Genomic DNA, 19,309 nt, shown 5'->3' with positions numbered 1-19,309 from the left:
CAGCAGGTCAAATTCCATATGTAGCCTTTGTCTTTCCCTGTACAGTCCCTCCTCCGGAGCCTCTGCATATTGCCTGTCTACCCTCAGGAGTTCTCTCAACAGTCGCTCCCTTTCTTTGCTCTCTTGCTTCCCTTTATGGGCCCTTATGGATATCAGTTCCCCTCTGACCACCGCCTTCAGCGCCTCGCAGACCACTCCCACCTGGACCTCTCCGTTATCATTAAGCTCCAGGTACCTTTTGATACACCCCCTCACCCTTAGACATACCCCCTCATCCGCCAACAACCCCATATCCAATCTCCAGAGTGGGTGCTGCTCCTTTTCCTCTCCTATCTCCAGATCTACCCAATGTGGAGCGTGGTCCGAAATGGCTATGGCCATGTACTCCGTCCCTGTCACCTTCGGAATCAGTGCCCTTCCCAGGACAAAAAAGTCTATCCGTGAACACACCTTGTGAACATGGGAGAAAAATGAAAACTCCTTACTCCTAGGCCTAATAAATCTCCAGGGGTTTACTACTCCCATCTGCTCCATGAAGTCCTTAAGCACCTTGGCCGCTGCCGGCCTCCTCCCGGTCTTAGACCTAGACCGGTCCAGCCCTGGATCAAGCACCGTATTGAAGTCTCCCCCCCATTACCAGCTTTCCCACCTCCAGGTCCGGGATACGCCCCAGCATGCGCTTCATGAAGTTTGCATCATCCCAGTCCGGGGCGTATACGTTCACCAGAACCACCGCCTCCCCTTGCAATCTGCCACTCACCATCACATATCTACCCCCACTGTCCGCCACTATGGTCTTTGCCTCAAACTGTACCCATTTCCCCACTAAGATAGCCACCCCCCTATTCTTCGCATCTAAGCCCGAATGGAACACCTGCCCCACCCATCCTTTACGTAGTCTGACCTGATCTGCCAGTTTCAAGTGCTTCTCCCACAACATGATCACATCTGCCTTTAAGTTCTTTAGGTGTGCGAGTACCCGTGCCCTTTTAATTGGCCCATTCAGCCCTCTCACGTTCCACGTGATCAGCCGGGTTGGGGGGCTCTTTACCCCCCCCCATGTCGACTAGCCATCCCCTTTTCTAACCCAGCTCCTCACCCGGGTCCCACGTACCCGTATATCCCACCAACGGTTTTCTCCCGCCCCGACCACCCCGCCCCTTCCCCTTAGCAGCAGCAACCCAGTTAGCTCTACCCCCCCCCCTCAACCTCCGCTAGATCCCTTTCTAGCGTAGTTGCACCCCCCAAGTTGCTCCCAGAAGTCAGCAAACTCTGGCTGACCTCGGCTTCGCCCGTTTATCCTCGGCCCCTCATTGTGCGAGGCCCCCTCCTTCCTGCATCCCCGTTCCCGCCACAATTACCATAGCGCGGGAACAAAGCCCGCGTTTCCCACTCGGCCCCACCCCTGATGGCGCAGTTCCCTTCTCCTTCCCCTTTCCTTCCCACCGGCGCCCACAGTTCCCCATACTGCCCCCCCCCCCACGAGGGGAAAGAGAAAAGTTACAAACTTGAAAAATTGAAAAAATTCCCCCCCCACTTCCCCTTCCTCGTCCCACATAATCACCCCACCACATTATTACAGAAGCTTTTTCTCTTGCCAGACTATTCCAGCTTCTCGTCCACAATGAATGTCCACGCCTCTTCTGCCGTCTCAAAGTTGTGGTGCTTCCCTTGGTGTGTGACCCACAGTCTCGCCGGCTGCAACATTCCAAATTTAACTTTCTTTTTGTGGACCACCGCCTTGGCCCGGTTGAAACTTGCCCTCCTTCTCGCCACCTCTGCACTTCAATCCTCGTATACGCGGATCACCGCGTTCTCCCACCTGCAGCTCCGAGTTTTCTTCGCCCATCTTAGAACCATCTCTCTGTCATTGTAGCGGTGAAACCTCACCACTATGGCTCGAGGTATTTCTCCTGCCTTTGGTCTTCGCGCCAGAACTCAGTAAGCTCCCTCCACCTCCAAAGGGCCCGTCGGGGCCTCCGATCCCATTAGCGAGTGAAGCATCGTGCTCACATATGCCCCGACGTCCGCCCCCTCTATGCCTTCGGGAAGACCCAAGACTCTTAAATTCTTCCTCCTCGAGTTATTCTCCAGGGCTTCCAACCTCTCCACACACCTTTTGTGCTGTGCCTCGTGCGTCTCTGTCTTTACCACCAGGCCCTGTATTTCATCCTCATTCTCCGCAGCCTTTGCCTTCATGACCCGAAGCTCCAACTCCTGGGTCCTCTGAGCCTCCTTTAGCCCTTCAATCGCCTGTAGCATCGGGGCCAACACCTCCTTCTTCAGCTCTTCCACACAGCGCCGCAGGAACTCTTGTTGCTCCGGGCCCCATACCGAACAGCCACCTTCCAACGCCATCTTGCTTCGAGCTTCCCTTCCTTGCCGCTGCTCCAGTGGATCCACTGCAATCCGGCCGCTATCCTCTCCTTTATCCATATTTATTCCCTCCTATTTCACCGCACAGTGATTTTGGACATTAAAAATTGCCGTTGGGGCTCTTAATAAGAGCGCAAAAGTCCGTTTCAACGGGAGGTGCCGAAACGTGCGACTTAGCTGGTCATCGCCGCACCCGGAAGTCGCCGATATATCCTGTTTATCAACACGTTTCATTTTCAATTCTCTGGGTATTCAGAATCTACTTTTTATTTTCATTTCAGTGTATTTTGTGGAATAAAAAAATTAAAAATAAAATACTGCTTCAATAAAATGGGTTTCATTGGTGCATCTGTAATGTTACACGATGTTGCTGCACTTTACATTCTGTCAATTTCTTTTTGTTGAAATAGAGCTTTAAATGGAAGATTAGTAAACGTACTGAGCCTTCAAGCCCTCATCAGAAGGAAAAGTATTACAATACAGCAACTGCATTACCAAAGCCCTGCTCTAATAGCTTTCCAACAGAACTGTCGGGGGCTTACCAGAAAGTCGATGAGAAAGGACTTTTCATGTTGGCTGACTACAGCCCACAGCATATAGCCCAGCAACTGACCTTACTACAACAGGTACTTTTGAAATTCTCTTCATAAAATCCTTTTAGATAATACAACAAAGTAAAATTTGTTCTTATTGTCTCATCCATTTCCATTCCCCAATTTCTCTCCTCTTCTCCTGAGTGAGCAGTGTTAACTGCTCACTCAGTATAGTTCCCTGTCACTCAGTATAGTTGACTGAATGCTGCCTAGTATTTTACCCCAGTAGCCATTCATTCATATGTAAATTCACATAGTTGCGTCTGATTCTATTTTGATTTTTAATATTCCGCTTTGAATGATAATCTCTGTAACCTAAGTCAATTGTAGCACCGTTACCTCAGCTTCTCTTGAGAGCTACTGCTGTAGGAGCGTAGGAATTGTTAGAGGAGCCAAGGTTTGCCTAGTTTGTCTTCTCCTATCCTCTTGGTTATATGATACAGCAATAATGGAATCATGGTGATAAAGATCTATCAATGAGTCTACATCAGACCCAGATATAAGGTAAGGAAAACATAATTTTGGAAAGTTTTGGGAACCAAAGGGGCGGCACAGTGGCTAGCACTGATGCCACACAGTTACCCGGGTTCAATTCCAGACATGAGTGACTGTCTGCCTGGAGTTTGCACTTTCTCCCCGTGTCTGTGTGAGTTTCCTCCGGGTGCTCCGATTTCCTCCCACAGTTCAAAGATGTGCAGGTTAGGTGGATTGCCATGATAAATTTACCCTCATTATCCAAAGATGTGCAGGTTAGGTGGGGTTAAGGGGATCGGGCAGTTGTGGGCCTCGGTAAGATGCTGTTTTGGAGTGAGTGCAGACTCGATGGGTTGAATGGTGTCCTTCTGCACTGTAGGGTTCTATGAAAGTCATCTGTTCCGCCCAAACATGCGACACATATGTCATGTCCCAAATTACGCAAACTCCATATCCAAAAATATTGTTTCCTGAAAGAAATGTATTGATTTGTATCTGAGTGAGCCAGTACTACTTGCTTCCAGCATCTTCCTACAATTCCCACTCTACAAATTTACCACTCGCCCACTGAACTAACTTTTATGCAGCTTAGTTTTGAACTTACCCCGTATTCAAGCCCAGGTCGTGTCCTCTGGTTCTCATATTGCAGAAAAGGGTAAACAGCTTGTCCTGGACTATGTTATTGAGTCCTTTATCTGCATTATCTCCATAATAATCAGAACCCAGTTTTATTCTCTGGAATTACACTGCCCTTTTACATTTATGGGCGCCGAAAACCTTTTCTCAACAAACCAAGAGTGGGCCGTTCTCACAAGGATTGATACGACTCAGCCAAAATTCTCTTGATGGAAATGTAAAACCAAATCGCAGAGTGTTGTCTTCCTCCTTCAGCCAGCACTCGACCTAAAATCCAAAGATGTGCAGGTTAGGTGGATTGGCCATGTTAAATTGCCCTTAGGTTCGATGGGGTTGCAGGGTTACAGGGATAGGGTGGAGGTGTGGGCTTAAGTAGTGTGCTCTTTCCAAGAGCCGGTGCAGACTCGATGGGCCGAATGGCCTCCTCCTGCACTGTAAATTCTATGGGCGCTATTCTCCACCCCCGCGCCGGGTGGGAGAATCGCCGGGGCGCCACGCGAATCACGACACGCCGCCCCAACCCCCGCTCGCGATTCTCCCACCCCACGGAAACCAGCGGCATGCAATTTGCACCGGGCCGCTCGGAGAACTGGCGAGCGGCGATTCTCCGGCACGAATGGGCCGAGCGGCTGCTACGACACGACAGGTTCCCGACGGCGCCGTCCACCCCTCGTCGCTGCCGGGAGGAACTCTGCAGGAACGCTGGGGGGGCGGCCTGTAGGGGAGGGGGGGGGGCTCCTTCACCGGGGTGGTCTCCAATGGGATCTGGCCTGCGATCAGGGCCCACCGATCGGCAGGCCAGCCTCACCCCCCCCCCGGCCCACCTCCTTCCGCACGCGTCCCCACAACACCGGTGCCATGTTGGTGAGGGGCCGGCGTGCGTAGATGTTCCCCACACATGCGCAGGATGGCGCGGCCCAACTGCGCATGCGCAGGATTGGGCTGCCCCGACTGCGCATTCACTGGTTGGCGAGGCGCCCATTTGGCACCGTGTAAGGATGCTGGAGCGCCGTGAACCGCTCCGGCATCAAGCTGGCCCCCTATGGGGGCCAGAATAGGTTGTGCCCGGGCCCTGTTCGCGCCGTCGCAAAACGCGACGGCGTTCACGACGCCGCGAACACATGGCCTCCATATCGTCTATATGTCTAAAATATTTTTTTACGTTGTAGCTGCTGCTTAATGTGAATTTATTTGCATAATTGTTTATAAAGATTACTTCTGGTAATAGGAGATTAAGTGGTGGAAAGTTTAATCCCCTGCCCCTCCGGGAACAGAAGGGCTTGGTTGGTTTGGGTGAGATATCATAATGGAAAACAACCCCCCAACCCAACCTGCTTTGACCCTTCCCACTTGGAATTTTAAAAGAGCCAAGGTGAGGGGAGGTGTTGGGTGACAAACGCCCTCTTGGAGGCCCAAGGCCTGTTCGATCGGCTGGGGCTTCTTGGCCACGAAGAGATTGGCTCACCCCTGAGTTTTAAGCGAGGGGTGCGAGGTCACCATCTCCATGTTAAATTCTAGCCATCATATGACCATTTATTTCGTTCTGTGTCAATTAGCTTCTGCCAGAGCAGTGACTGCACTTAAAAAGGAAATCATTGGCTGTGGTTTCAAAGTGCTTTGGAACACCCTTGGGCATTGAGAGCTTTTATGTAAATACCGGATACTCCGGTCTGCCAGCATGTTTTCCGTGGGCCGCGCGCCCTCGCCGACAGCAGGATTCTCCATTCCTGCCACCTGCAAATGGGATTTCCCATTGTGGCCGGGAAACCTGCGAGTGTGGTTGTGCTGCCAGCGCAACGGAGAATCCCGCCGGCAGAGAATCCAGCCCAGGCTCTTTACATATTTCTAAACTGCATTTAACTGGGGCGCAAAGACTGCTGGACTTTTGATACTCTCCATAAAGGCCTATGTTGCTATGTGCCAAGAATGCTCCCTTCCTCTGACTGACTTCATACAAAAAAAAACTCATGCACTTTCTTCAGTTAACCTTGGGCTCTGGATTCTTGCCAGCAATGTTGACCTAACTAAATTTTTTAAAGCTGCTGCAGACCTTTAGCTCCTGCACACAAGCCTCCAAATGGTGAGCTACCACTGCATCATCACATCAGTAACAAGTAATGTCCCAAGGTATAGTACCGGGGCGTGTACATGCTGATATTATAATGTTATATTGTGACATTAGTGTGGAAAATTCACTTCTGTCAGACCAACGCATTAACTGATCAGTTGGACCAGTCACCAGCAAGAAAAGTCAGCAGGTACAACATTGGTATTTGTGATCATTGATCTTATAAAATCTGGGAGGGTTCACTTGATTGTTTCGCTGGCTGCTCAAGACCTCGACACCGAGAGGCAACATCACAAGGTTTGTGCAAATATAGAAGGGGAAGATGATGAAAGTCTTGAATTGCCCACGGAATAAAAATACTTACATCTCAAAGATAACTACTTAGCTGTAAAGCACTTTGGGATATCTTGAGGGACTGAGGGGCACTATAAAAATCAAAGTTGTTCATTTATTAATGGCATTTCTTATTCCTAAACTGAAGAAAACAACAAAGAAAATAACCAATTTGCTATTCTTGAATTCAGGATCCACAAAAGTTTCTCTCTGTCTCGAGGGCAAGACAACACTAAAAAACAACTTAGGAAAAAGTCCCAGCAAAGCTGCAAATGCAACTTTTACAATAACTGCTTGCATCTGTGATGTTTTAAAGTCGCATTTGTAGCTGTAGAGCAACAACGGCTGGGAATTCTGAATGTCTTTGTGGTTGGTGATCCAGCCTATTGTATATATATATATATAGAGAGAGAGGAGTCCGGTCTGCAGCAAAGGAACTGGGACATTGTAGAGTCTTGTTTAGTGGAAAGGAAGGAAGGAAATAACTGCAAGTCTTCCTCTCAATGGGAGTAATTTCTGTAATATAAATCAATTAATGAGTCTCAGTGGTGCTCTCAGTTGAGCCCAACCACCTCTTCCCTGATTATTAACCTCCCTTGATATCCTACTGTAGCAAAACCTCCTTGATTATTTGTATCCCATTAGTTGCAACCTCTTGCAACTCCTACACAGCCTTTAGCATTTTGCGGTAGCTTTCGCTCTGCAGTGTGGCCATTAGGTACCCTGAATGTGGGCCAAACCTTCCACGCATTATTCATTTTCTGGTTGTATTCACTTACCGTTTATCAAACCTGCCCATTGGAATCACTCATGAAATAATTAGTGCAATTATTACTACTTATAATAGATGGCCCACACGGGACATGAAAAGTCCTTAATTAACAATTCATTAAATGGTTCATTTAATTAATCAAAACTCCCTTCTATTGCTAGTTTTATCGCTGCTGCTCCATGGATTACATTGAAGTGAAACATTAAAATGTCTTTGTATCACCTGTCCTGTGTGTATTTGTCATCGTGGTAGGGCCTTAAAACAAATAAAGCATCTACTTGACCTTTTCCTCACCCATCTATCTGATGAAGATTCAGATAGGAGCAACTTGGAGTATTCTTTTCAGCTCCAAGTAGTGAAAGACATTGAGGAACAAATCTGAAGGGAAATCACAGAGATGTGCAAGAGCTATAGAGCGGCGATACTGGGGTACTTTAGTAACCCAAATATCGATTGCATGATCCACTGCCATGGGCTAATTTATTGCAGCGAGGGAGCCAAATGCACCAGTCTGTCCTGCTCTTCACTGCCTCTGCATGACCAGGACTCACTGTACTGCCTTGTCACAGAAGCTAAGGCACCCTCTGGCCCTCAGCTGAACTGCAAGAGATCCCAGAGGAACACTGGCCCCCAGAAATGCGATGTACAGACTAACCGGCTTGCGCAGTTGGGCCGCACCATCCTGCGCATGCGCGGGGAACTTCTTATGCGCGCCGGCCCTGACCCAACATGGGGTTGGTGTTCAGGGGCTGGCCGTGCCAGCAAGTAGTCCCGGGGGTGGAAAGGCCGGCCCGCCGATCTGTGGGCCCCGATAAGGTCGAAGAGCAACAAATACTATTCTACCTTGCTTTTGGTGATCTCATAAAAGCATTTGACATGGGGTGAGATTCGCCGACCCCCCGTCGGGTAGGAGAATCCCTGGGGGGTGGCGCGAATCCCGCCCCGACGTCGGCTGCTGTATTCTCCAGCGCCGTTTTTCGGGCGGGGGCGGGATTCATGCCACGCCGGTCGGGGGCCATTGACAACAGCCCCCCAGCGATTCTCTGGGCCTGATGGGCCATGCGGCCGTCCGTTTTCTGGCCAGTCCCGCCGGTGTGGGTTACGCATGGTCCCACACGGCAGGACCTGGCAGGTAAGTCGGCATGGGCGGTCCTCGGGAGTGGCCCCCATGGTGTCCTGGACCGCGATCGGAGCCCACTGATCTGCGGACGGGCCTGTTCCGTGGTGGACTTCTTCCTTCCACGTCGTCCCCTGTAGGGCTCCGCCATGGCCGGCGCGGATAAGAGAATCCCCTGCGCATGCGCCAAAAAACGACATCCAGTCTGTGCATGCGCAGAATCATGACGGCTGTTCGCGCATGCGCGACCTCGCGCAGTCCCTTCGCCGCCGGCTGGAGAGGCGCCAACCCCTCCGGCTTCCACCTAGCCCCCCGAGACAGGTGAGAATTCCTCACCTGGGGGCCCGTTGTCGCCAGAGTCGTTGGCGCCGGGTTTCCTGCCAGTGTGGGGACTTAGTCCCCGGAAGGGAGAATCACGGCCCAGTAGTAGGACAGGATACTGGGTAGTAGAGAAAATCAGATGGAATCTCATACAGTTCTTGCATGAAAGGTTACACAGCACCATTCAATTCAATGGCTCCGGCTCTGATGGTTTTGTAATCAAGAATGGGGTGAAACCAAATTGCGTCTGAGCCCCTATTCTGTTTGGTATAGTTTTCTCTCTCCTATTGAACTATGCTTTTCCTGCTGACATGGAAGAAGTGTACCTCCACACATGACCAGAGGGGAATCTACTCAACCCATCAAGATTCAAATCAAGTTGTGGCACTTCCTGATCAGAAAATATCTGTATGCTGATAGTAATCTTCACATAGATTGGCAAATCAAATTAGCCACAATGCCATCGAGGAGGAATTCCTGTAGTGTATACGGGATGGTTTTCTTGACCAATATGTGGAGGGACAAACTAGAGAGCAGGCCATCTTAGACTGGGTACTGTGTAATGAGAAGGGAATCATTGCCATTCTGACTGTGCGAGACCCCTTGGGGATGAGCGACATAACATGATAGTATTTTTTATCAAGGTGGAGAGTGAAGTAGTTGATTCGGAAACTAGGGTGCTGAATCTTAATAAAGTAAACTATGAAGATATGAGGTGTGAGTTGGCCTTGATAGATTGGGGAGTGTTACTTAAAGGGATGACAGTGGATAGGCAATGGTAAACATTCAAGGAACGCACGGAGGAACTGCAGCAACTGTTCGTTCCTGTCTGACACAAAAGCAAAATGGGTAAGAGGGCCAATCCATGGCTTACAAAGGAAATTAGAAATAGTATCCGATCTAAGGAAGAAACATACAGATTGGCCAAGAAAAATAATAGGTTTGAGGATTGGGAGCAGTTTAGAATTCAACAAAGAAGGACGAAGGGATTGATTATGAAGGGGAAAGTAGAGTACGAAAGGAAGTTTGCAGGGAACATAAAGACTAACACTAAGAGTTCCTATAGATATGTGAAGAGAAAGAGATTGGTAAAGAGAAATGTAGGTACCCTACAGACAGAAACGGGAATGCATAATAAGGGAAAAATAAATAGCTGAGCAATGGAAGACATACTTTGGTTCTGTCTTCACAAAAGAGGACACCAATCAGATACCAGAAATGTTGGAGAATGAAAGGTTTAGTGAGAGGGAAGAACTGAGGGAGATCGACATTAGTAGAGAAATGGTGCTGGGAAAATTGATGGATTGAAGGCGGATAAATTCCCAGGGTCTGAGAATCTGCATCCCAGAGTGATTAAGGAGGTGGCTCTGAAAATAGTGGATGCATTTGTGGTCATCTTCCGGGATTCTATAGACTCTGGAACAGTCCCTGCAGATTGGTGGGTAGCTCACGTCTCTCCAATATTCAAAAATGGAGGTAAAGAGAAAGCAGGGAATTAAATACCAGTAAGCCTAACACCGGTAGTAGGGAAAATTCTTGAATCGATTATCAAGGACTTTCTAGAGGAACATTTAGAAAGCACTGGCAGGATCAGTCAGAGTCAGCATGGATTTATGAAGGGGAAATCATGCTTGACAAATTTGTTGGAATTCTTTGATGATGTAACCAGTACAGTTGACAAGGGGGAGCCAGTCGATGTGGTATATTTGGACTTTCAGAAGGCGTTTGACAAAGTCCCGCAGAAGAGATTATTGTGAAAAATGAAAGCGCATGGGATTGGGGAATGTTATTGAGGTGGATAGAAAACTGGTTGGCCGAGAGGAAACAAAGAGTAGGAATTAATGGGTCTTTTTCAAATTGGCAGGCAGTAACTAGTGGGGTGCCACAGGGATCCAGCTATTCACAATATATATTAATGATTTGGATGAGGGAACAAAATGTAGCATCTCAAAGTTTACAGATGATACCAAGTTGGGTAGGAGGGTGAACTGTGACGAGGGTGCAGGGATCCTACAGCATGATCTGGACAGGCTGGGCGATTAGGCAAATCAATGGCAGATGCAGTATAATTTGGATACGTGTGAGGTTATTCACATTGGAAGCAAAAACAGTAAGGCAGATTACTACCTGAATGGTTGTAAGTCGGGAGAGGGAAGTGTGCAGCAGGACCTGGGTGTCCTTGTGCACCAGTCGCTGAAGGTAAGCATGCAGGTGCAGCAGGCGGTAAAGAAGGCTCATGGTATATTGGCCTTTATTGCGAGAGTTTTGAGTACAGAAGCAAGGAAGTCTTGCTGCATTATACAGGGTGTTGGTGAGGCCACACCTAGAATATTGTGTGCAGTTTTGGTCTCCTTTTCTGAGGAAGGATGTTCTTGCTCTCTGTCTCTCTCTCGAGTGCAGCGAAGGTTTACCAGACTGATTCCAGGGATGGCGGGACTGTCATATGAGGTGAGATTGACTAGATTAGGATTGTTCTCGCTGGAGTTCAGAAGAATGAGGGGAGATCTCATAGAGACTTATAAAATTTTAACAGGAGTAGACAGGGTAGATGCAGGGAAGATGTTCCCAATGATGGGTGTGTCCAGAACCAGGGGTCACAGTCTGAGGATTCAGGGTAAACCTGGACACAGATGAGGAGACATTTCTTCACCCAAAGAGTGGTGAGCCTGTGGAATTCATCACTACAGGAAATAGTTGATGCTAAAACATCGAATATATTCAAGAGGTGGCTAGATATAGCACTTGGGGAGAATGGGATCAAAGGCTATGGAGAGAAAGCAGGATGAGGATATTGGGTTGGATGATCAGCCACGATCGTGATTAATGGCGGAGCAGGCTCGAAGGTCCAAAAGGCCTCCTCCTGCTCCCATCTTCTATGTATCTGTGGTGATGCTGCATCAGTAGATGGGACAGTAGAGCAGCTCCAACGGCTCATGGCTTGCCTCTATCAAGCCTGCGATCAAATTCACAATGCACCACTGAAGCTGTCGGCAACCTTGGATTGACAGTTAATAACAACCTGTCTCCTGAAGAAGAGCTGTAGCCACCTGAGTTGGCCACTTCCCGCCTTAAAATCGAGAACAGCAAAGGCTGAAGGGAAATTCAGCCAACACAGGCAAAACACTAGCAGGTGCAAGTTTACTGCGTATTAGACTCTGCAGAAACCCAGACAGCATCGATACAAACAGCCATCTGCATAGTAATGTAGCAGCCATCTACATAGTAATGAGCGATCCCAGGAACAATCAAAACATTTTAAGGTAAACAAAGCCAAGCCAGACTCCTCGGCGCCAGCAGGAGCCAACACAAAAGAGGTTAACGGACACTTAAAGACCGCCCAACGATCAGGGAACCGCTCCAGCATTGGAGAAATCGAACCAAGTGATTGGAACAAAGTCCAATCACTTGAAACCAGGTACGGGGTCCGCCCCGAAGGGCGGGAAGCCCCTGGGGATATAAAGCAAAGCCCCCAAGTTCAAATCGTCCTTCTTGGCAGGGTCACTCAGCAGCGAATCAACCCTTGAGAGTGAACTGCCCACGCTGCCTCCAAGCAATAAGTCTCAAGTCAACGCTCGCTACGAGATAGGCGCTCCTAGTTACCAGTCCATGCCAGCTTTTGAATCCCGTAGGCTCAGGACCTGAACGAAAGGCCATTTGTTCCACTGACCTGGTGGGCCAGTCCAAAGCTAAGTATAGGCCTGTTAGTTATAGAAATAGTTTATTAAGTAGAATTTACGCATGAGTAGCGATTGACTGTGTATAATAAATGTGTTTTGATTTGAATCTTACTAATTGGTGTGTTGAGTTATTGATCATTACTTGAACTTGAACCTCGTGGCGGTATGATAAAGATACCTGGCGACTCTAGAGCAAAGGTTATAAAACAGAACCAATTGAACCAACCAAAAGTTAGCAACAGAGCTTAGCACATGCTCTGGAAAGGTAGCCACCAACTTTGGCAAGCTAAAAGATGAGCATGGAAACAAGCTGACCCACTGGACAAAGATTCTTATATACTAGGCCTGTATCCTTAGCAGATTGTTGTATGGCAGTGAAGCCTGGACCACCTATACCTACTAAGAAAAAATACACAATGGCTTTGATCTCTGGGGCGAGATTCTCTGACCCCCCGCCGGGTTGGAGAATCGCCGGGGGCTGGCGTGAATCCCGCCCCCGCCGGTTGCCAAATTCTCCGGCGCCGGATATTCGGCGGGGGCGGGAATCACGCCGTACCGGTTGGCGGCCCCCCCCCTCCCTGCGATTCTCCGGCCCGGATGGGCCGAAGTCCTGCTGCTAGAATGCCTGTCCCGCCGGCGTAGATTAAACTATCTACCTTACCGGCGGGACAAGGCGGCGCGGGCGGGCTCCTGGGGAGGGCGCGGGGTGGTCTGGCCCAGGGGGGTGCCCCCACGGTGGCCTGGCCCGCGATCGGGGCCCACCAATCTGCGGGCGGGCCTGTACCGTGGGGGCACTCTTTTCCTTCCGCCTTCGCCACGGTCTCCACCATGGCGGAGGCGGAAGAGACTCCCTCCACAGCGCATGTGCGGGGATGCCGTGAGCGGCCGCTAACCCTCCCGCGCATGCGCCGCCCTGAGATGTCATTTCCGCGCCAGCTGGCGGGGCACCAACGGCCTTTTCCGCCAGCTGGCGGGGTGGAAATTAGTCCGTCGCGGGCCTAGCCCCTTAAGGTTGGGGCTCGGCCCCCCAAGATGCGGAGGATTCCGCACCTTTGAGGCGGCGCGATGCCCGACTGATTTGCGCCATTTTGGGCGCCGGTCGGCGGACATCGCGCCGATAATGGAGAATTTCGCCCATTGTGTCAGTGACATATCCTTGGAATCACAGGGAAAGACAAAGTCATGAAGAAGCAGTCTTTTCCAGGGCAAATGTGTCAAACATGCTTGTGCTAATCAAGCAAAGAAAGCATCACTGGCTTGTGCACTGGATGGAAGATTACCACAACCCCAAGAATATGCTTTATGGCGGGAGATAGCTGGTGCCAAGAGACTAAAGCCCAAATTCAAGGATGCTGTCAAATGTGAAGACATGAAAGTCCTCAACGTCGACACAACGGGAAATTCTAGCTGATGACTAACACAAATAGTGAGATAGCTGTGGGCAAATGTTCACCACCACTGCGACATGTGGCTTCTGAATGTTAAAAGCAAATGCCAGCCCTGCAAACAAGGTATCAGCAGAGGGTGGTTGATTCAGTGTTTTCGGCGATCTGACCACACGCCGCACTCGGTGGACTTGTGAGTGGACTGAGGGGGGTGCGTGGAGCACCCACAGTGGAGGTTGGATGTGGGGCTGTTGGCGGATGTGAGGTGAGCGAGCGGGTGAGGGCTGCTATCCAGGGTTACATGCATCTAAATGCTATGAGGGAGGTCACGGCCGCCACGCTGTGAGTGGTAGTATATGAATACGGTGAGAAGACGAGTAGGATGCCGACCCACTAGTTGAGGAAGCAAGAGCCGGCAAGAGAGATTGGCAGAGTAAAGGGTGAGATGGGTCGGGTGGTGCTGGACCTGGAGGGGGTGAACAGTGTGTTGAGGCGTTTTACAGGAGACTATATGAGTCGGAGCCCCCGGCCAGGGGAAGTTCCCCAAGGTAGAGGAGGAGTTGCCGCAGGTTCTTTAAGGGGGTATAGGTAAGGTATGGGCAGTGGACAGGGACGCCCGCGAATCACGGCCACATGTTTTGGGCATGTCTGAAGCTGAATGCGTTCTGGCAGGAGTTTGCGGACGTAATGTCCGAGGTGCTGGGGGTGAAGGTGGCCCCGAGCCCAGAGGTAATGATATTTGGGGTGTCGGAAGACCCGGGAGTCCAGGGGGCGAGATAGGCCGATGGCTTGGCCTTTGCCTCCCTTATAGCCCGGAGACAGATCCTGCTTGGATGGAGTGACTCAGAGCCGCCAAAAGCGGGATTGTGGGTGAGCAGCCTGGCAGAATTCCTGAGGCTGGAGAAGGTCAAGTTCGGCTTGAATGGGTCGGTTGATGGCTCGCTCGGAGGTGGAATCCTTCTTTAAGGAGGATTGAGGGTTCAGCAAAGGTGGGGAGATAAGGGGTAGGGGGGTAAGGGGGTTAAAATGGGGAAGCCAGGATGGGAGAAGGGAGCAATATTGGGGAGCAGGGGGGTAGTGGGTGTTGGTTATTTATAACGTTGTATGATTTTTATTCTGCTTTTGTATGTTGTATGAAAATGGCTTGAATAAAATATGTTTTTAAATATGATTGAAACCATTGGTTCATCAAGATATCTTTTTATTTTAGGAACTATTTCAAGATTGCCACCCGGTCCATTTTTTAAACTCAAGAGCATTTGGTGTTAAGGATAAACCAATCACAGTCCGAAAGTGAGTACCTTTAAATTCCTAACTTTGCACGATTGTTCTCGAATCATGATTAAGAATTTATTTACAAATGTCCACTTGGACATTCGATAGTGTAATCAAAACTTAACTATGCTACATAGGCATATATCAAATCATATATTTCCTATATGATAAAGATTGAAAGGAAATGGTCTCATTGGCCTGCTCAGGTGACATCAGACATCCTGAGTGAAATGTTAACTGAACGCTTGTCTAAATTATTTTAGATTTTTGCCCGATTTTCTGCCACTCCTTTCCCGATTCATGCTGACGCCTTTGAACAACTGCAACCTCCCACTGTGTCATTCACGCTGTCAGATAAACTGAATGCTGGTGACCTGGCTGCATGGTGGGTAAGGGAGGCAATCCTGTTTGTGCACCCTGTACCTGATGGAGCTTCCCCACCTCCTTCTGATAGTGGCCCCTCACCCATTAAAACCATGCCTGGGCCTGTCAGGCTGGCCCTGCAAAGTCACCACACTTGCCACACAGCTCCAGCCATCCTATTTTTCTAAAATCTTTTTATTGGCATTTTCCAAATTTATCAACAGTTATATACATTGTTTGCCGCGTTAATTTATTGTATTATGCAGAAAGGTTTATCCTGTCCTTCCCTTAATTTACTTTCAAGTGTGCCATCCGAATCGCGTCCCGGCGTCGCCGTCGGAGCGGCGTGGTGGGAGTTTCCGGCATGACCGGCGATTCTCTGACCCGGCGTGGGCTCGGAGAATCCGGCCTGCGTCTCTCAAACAGAGAATGCTGCTCTTTACCTCATCTCCTCTCTAAACTTTCTAGCAATCACTTTAAATCTACGCACGCTCATCACTGCCCTTTCTGCTGAAGTAAATAGATGCTCCCATCCACTATATCTAGGCCCTTTACAATTTTTTACATCTCAATTTAATCTCCCTCCAGCCCTGATGCTTTGAGTTCTTTAATTCTTTTTATTCTGTTCTTAGCTTTTGTAATTCAGACCGTTCTTGTATGCAAAAGGTGCTCCATATATTCTCAGCAATGTTTTCACTTTCCCTCGTATTTACGTATTTTATCATAGCATGCCTGCGATGAAGGACACAGATTTCTTTTAGATTACGACCGGCACCAATTCTATCCCAGGTTCCCTTGCTTTCAATAGGTGACAGTTATTGTTTTTCAACAAAATAATTTTGCCTAATTGAATTTATATTGAGGGGAACTTTGTAATAATTGAAGCTTTTAAATAATTATCCAGCAAAGGCTCTCAAAAATCAGGAGCAGAATTCTCCGTTGCCCGACACCGATATCACAATCAGCAGTCGGGTGGAGAATCCATTCCAACGCCCAAATTGGGACCCGCGCCAGTTTGACGCCGGTTTGCGAGTCTCCGCCCCCTCTGAAATGGCATCATCACGTCAAACGCCGCATGCCATACCAATGGCGTTGCCGCATAACCGGCAGGCCTTCCCGTGATGCTCTGCCCCGATCGGTTGAGTTCCCGACTGCACGGTTGACGTGTGGTCTGAGCAGTTCGGAATCAGGTGTGGTGGCTGCGGACTGTGATTAGCGCCACTACACTACACCGCGATCCGTGCCGCTGGCCGGAGGGAGATTCCGTGAGGGCTGGCGGGACTGGTGGGGGGTGGCCAGGGGGTGGCTTGTGGGGTCGCGGATGGCGGGTCGGATCCGAGCACGGCCGGCGCCATGTTGTACGGCACGACCGCTGCAGGTCGTCACTATACGCAAGCGCGGCCAGGGAAGTGGCCATTCTCTGGCCGTTTTTGGCATGGGAGCGAGGTGTTTCACACGACGCCACTGCTAGCCCCTCACCAGTCCCGGAATCGGTGAGGGTTCGGAGCCGATTTTGGCATCATAAAACGCCCGCTAATTCTCCGTGTCTGCCGGCACTTAGCCGCTGAAACGGAGAATCCAGCCCCTGTGCCCATTACATTGCTATGTGCAGATATATAAAGCCTTTGCTGAATGTGCTGTAATACATAAATCCATAAAAATTTGTCTCATATATCAAGATGTGTGTGGTCATTTTGACTGCCTATACTCATTCTATAGACCCTTTAGGCAATAATATGGGAGTGAATACAATGCACCATGGTCAATATCGGTGCTGAGTTCAGCACCAATCTGAAGTAAAATTTTATTGCAACAGTATATTACCTTCTCAGTGTGTGGGCCCGTTACAATTTTCATGAGATGAAAGCTATAAAAGAACTGCTGAGAAGAAAATATGTGGTCTCATAAAATGTTGTTGCAGGTTAGAGAGCACTTAGAATGAGAAAGCACACACTGGGACCCAAGATTCCCACGTCTCCTGCAACTTTTATGAATGTTACAGCATTTTAAAATTTGAACGTGGGCACTGCATAATGACTGCGATGATTCTGTTGTACAACAGCAACATGGTGAGATAACACTTTTAATGCAATGAAACATTGCAAGCTGTTTCACAGCAGCATTGTACAACAAAATAAGACACGTAGCCGAGACGGGAGATATTAGATCAGATGACCAAGTGATAGGTTTTAAGAAGTGTATTAAAAGAGGATAGCGAGCTGGCAGGCAGGTGCAGGCAGAGAATTCCATAGTTTGGGGCTGAGGCAACTGAAGGCAAATAGGTAAAAAGCAAAAAGGAACTCAAGGTCAAAGGAAAACATAACACACAGGTAATTTTAAAACTGATTTAAGAGACTGTCGGGCAAGACCATAGAGATCACAAATATTTTTTTACCGAGTTGTCTCTGAAGTATTTCTTCAGGTTTGCAGATTTGTTATCAAACAACAAGACAGACAGTTATTAGAGAGTCAGTATTAAAAAATGGAGCTGTTGGGTCAGACATCTTTTCTTACGTGGGACACTATTGCTATCAAGCCATGTCTGCCTGTATGTCATACAGAGATTTAGTAAATGCAATCAACTTGCTGAATTCAATTTTTTTAAATCTCAGAATGGCTGCACAGTGAATGGCTGCACAGTGAATGTTTTTGAAATTTCCTGCCAACGAAAGACCAGTCTGGACATTTTTGCTGTGTTCTGTTCAAACCAACGGCTGATATCAGGGTTTCTACGTTTATGTATACACAAAGGTGGCATGGTAGCACAGTGGTTAGCACTGTTGCTTCACAGTGCCAGGGACCAAGGATCAATTCCCAGCTTGGGTCACTGTCTGTGAGGTGTCTGCACGTTCTCCATGTGTCTGCATGGGTTTCCTCCGGGTGCTCCGGCTTCCTGCCACAAGTCCCAGAAGACCTAGGTGAATTGGACATTCTGAATTTGCCCTCAGTGTACCGAAACAGGCGCCGTGGTGCAAATGGGGACCAGGCAGAATCTCACTGGGGGTCTCCCAAGGGAACTGAATCCCAGTAGATAGCCTGCTAAATGCACTCATTATGGTACTCTGTTCCCATTCAGGTAGATCACGCCCATAAAGTTTTACAAAACAAAAAGAGGCCCATCAGCCCATTGTATTTGCACTGGCCATCAAGCATCTATCTATTCAAATCCCATTTTCCAGCACTTGATCAACAGCCTTATAAAATAGTATATTATCTGACTTAGCATGAGCAATCTTAAAGGAAGCAATTTGATCATTCACCAGCTGTTGGAAATTCATTAGCACTTGGCAATCGCGGATTAAACTTTTGATTATAGTCTGTTAACAGCAAAATAAGAGATTTGAATTATATTATTTAATATTTGTCCTCATCACATTCAATAATATGTTGTTTGCATTATGAGTCAACTGGACATCAGATAATATATAGATGAGGTTTTAATGTAATTATTCACAGATCATCAGTTTCTTCAGAGACAGCATTCGTAGAGGGCAGCAGTTTATTTGTTCCAGAATACAAACAACACCAGTACCTTCTAGATCTGATTAGATATGCAGACAACGTTTGTCACTGGGTGTCTGCTGAAATTGTCACATGTGACACACCAAAGGTGAGCATTTTACATTTATCTGACAGGAATTAATTTATCATTTGAAACTTCACTGTAATAGTAAATACATTTTTGAATGATAATGTTCTGTATTTTCTGAAAACCGTGGGATAATAAAAATAATCTCCAGCTTCTCACAAAATTATTAAGTATTAGAATCATAGAATTTACAGTGCAGAAGGAGGCCATTCGGCCCATCGAGTCTGCACCGGCCCTTACAAAGAGCACCCTACTGAAGCCCACGTATCTACCCTATCCCCGTAACCCCCACTTAACATTTTTTGGACTCTAAGAGCAATTTGGCATGGT

At 48.4% G+C, this 19,309-nt stretch overlaps 1 protein-coding gene across 1 annotated transcript in view; it reads left to right on the top strand.

Moving 5' to 3' along the window:
• The window catches only part of kndc1 (kinase non-catalytic C-lobe domain containing 1), a 268,776-nt gene that overhangs the window by 231,944 nt on the left and 17,523 nt on the right, over positions 1-19,309 (top strand). Inside the window, exons 24-26 of the mRNA XM_072479132.1 lie at positions 2,787-3,002; positions 14,963-15,045; positions 18,847-19,000. Coding sequence (XP_072335233.1) covers positions 2,787-3,002; positions 14,963-15,045; positions 18,847-19,000 — 453 coding nt within the window. The remainder of the gene's footprint in view (positions 1-2,786; positions 3,003-14,962; positions 15,046-18,846; positions 19,001-19,309) is intronic.

Source organism: Scyliorhinus torazame, chromosome 16 (assembly GCF_047496885.1).
Source record: "Scyliorhinus torazame isolate Kashiwa2021f chromosome 16, sScyTor2.1, whole genome shotgun sequence".
Taxonomy (NCBI): Eukaryota; Metazoa; Chordata; class Chondrichthyes; order Carcharhiniformes; family Scyliorhinidae; genus Scyliorhinus; species Scyliorhinus torazame.
The sequence above is the reverse complement of the archived record's forward strand: the minus strand, read 5'-3'. Positions and strand labels throughout refer to the sequence as shown.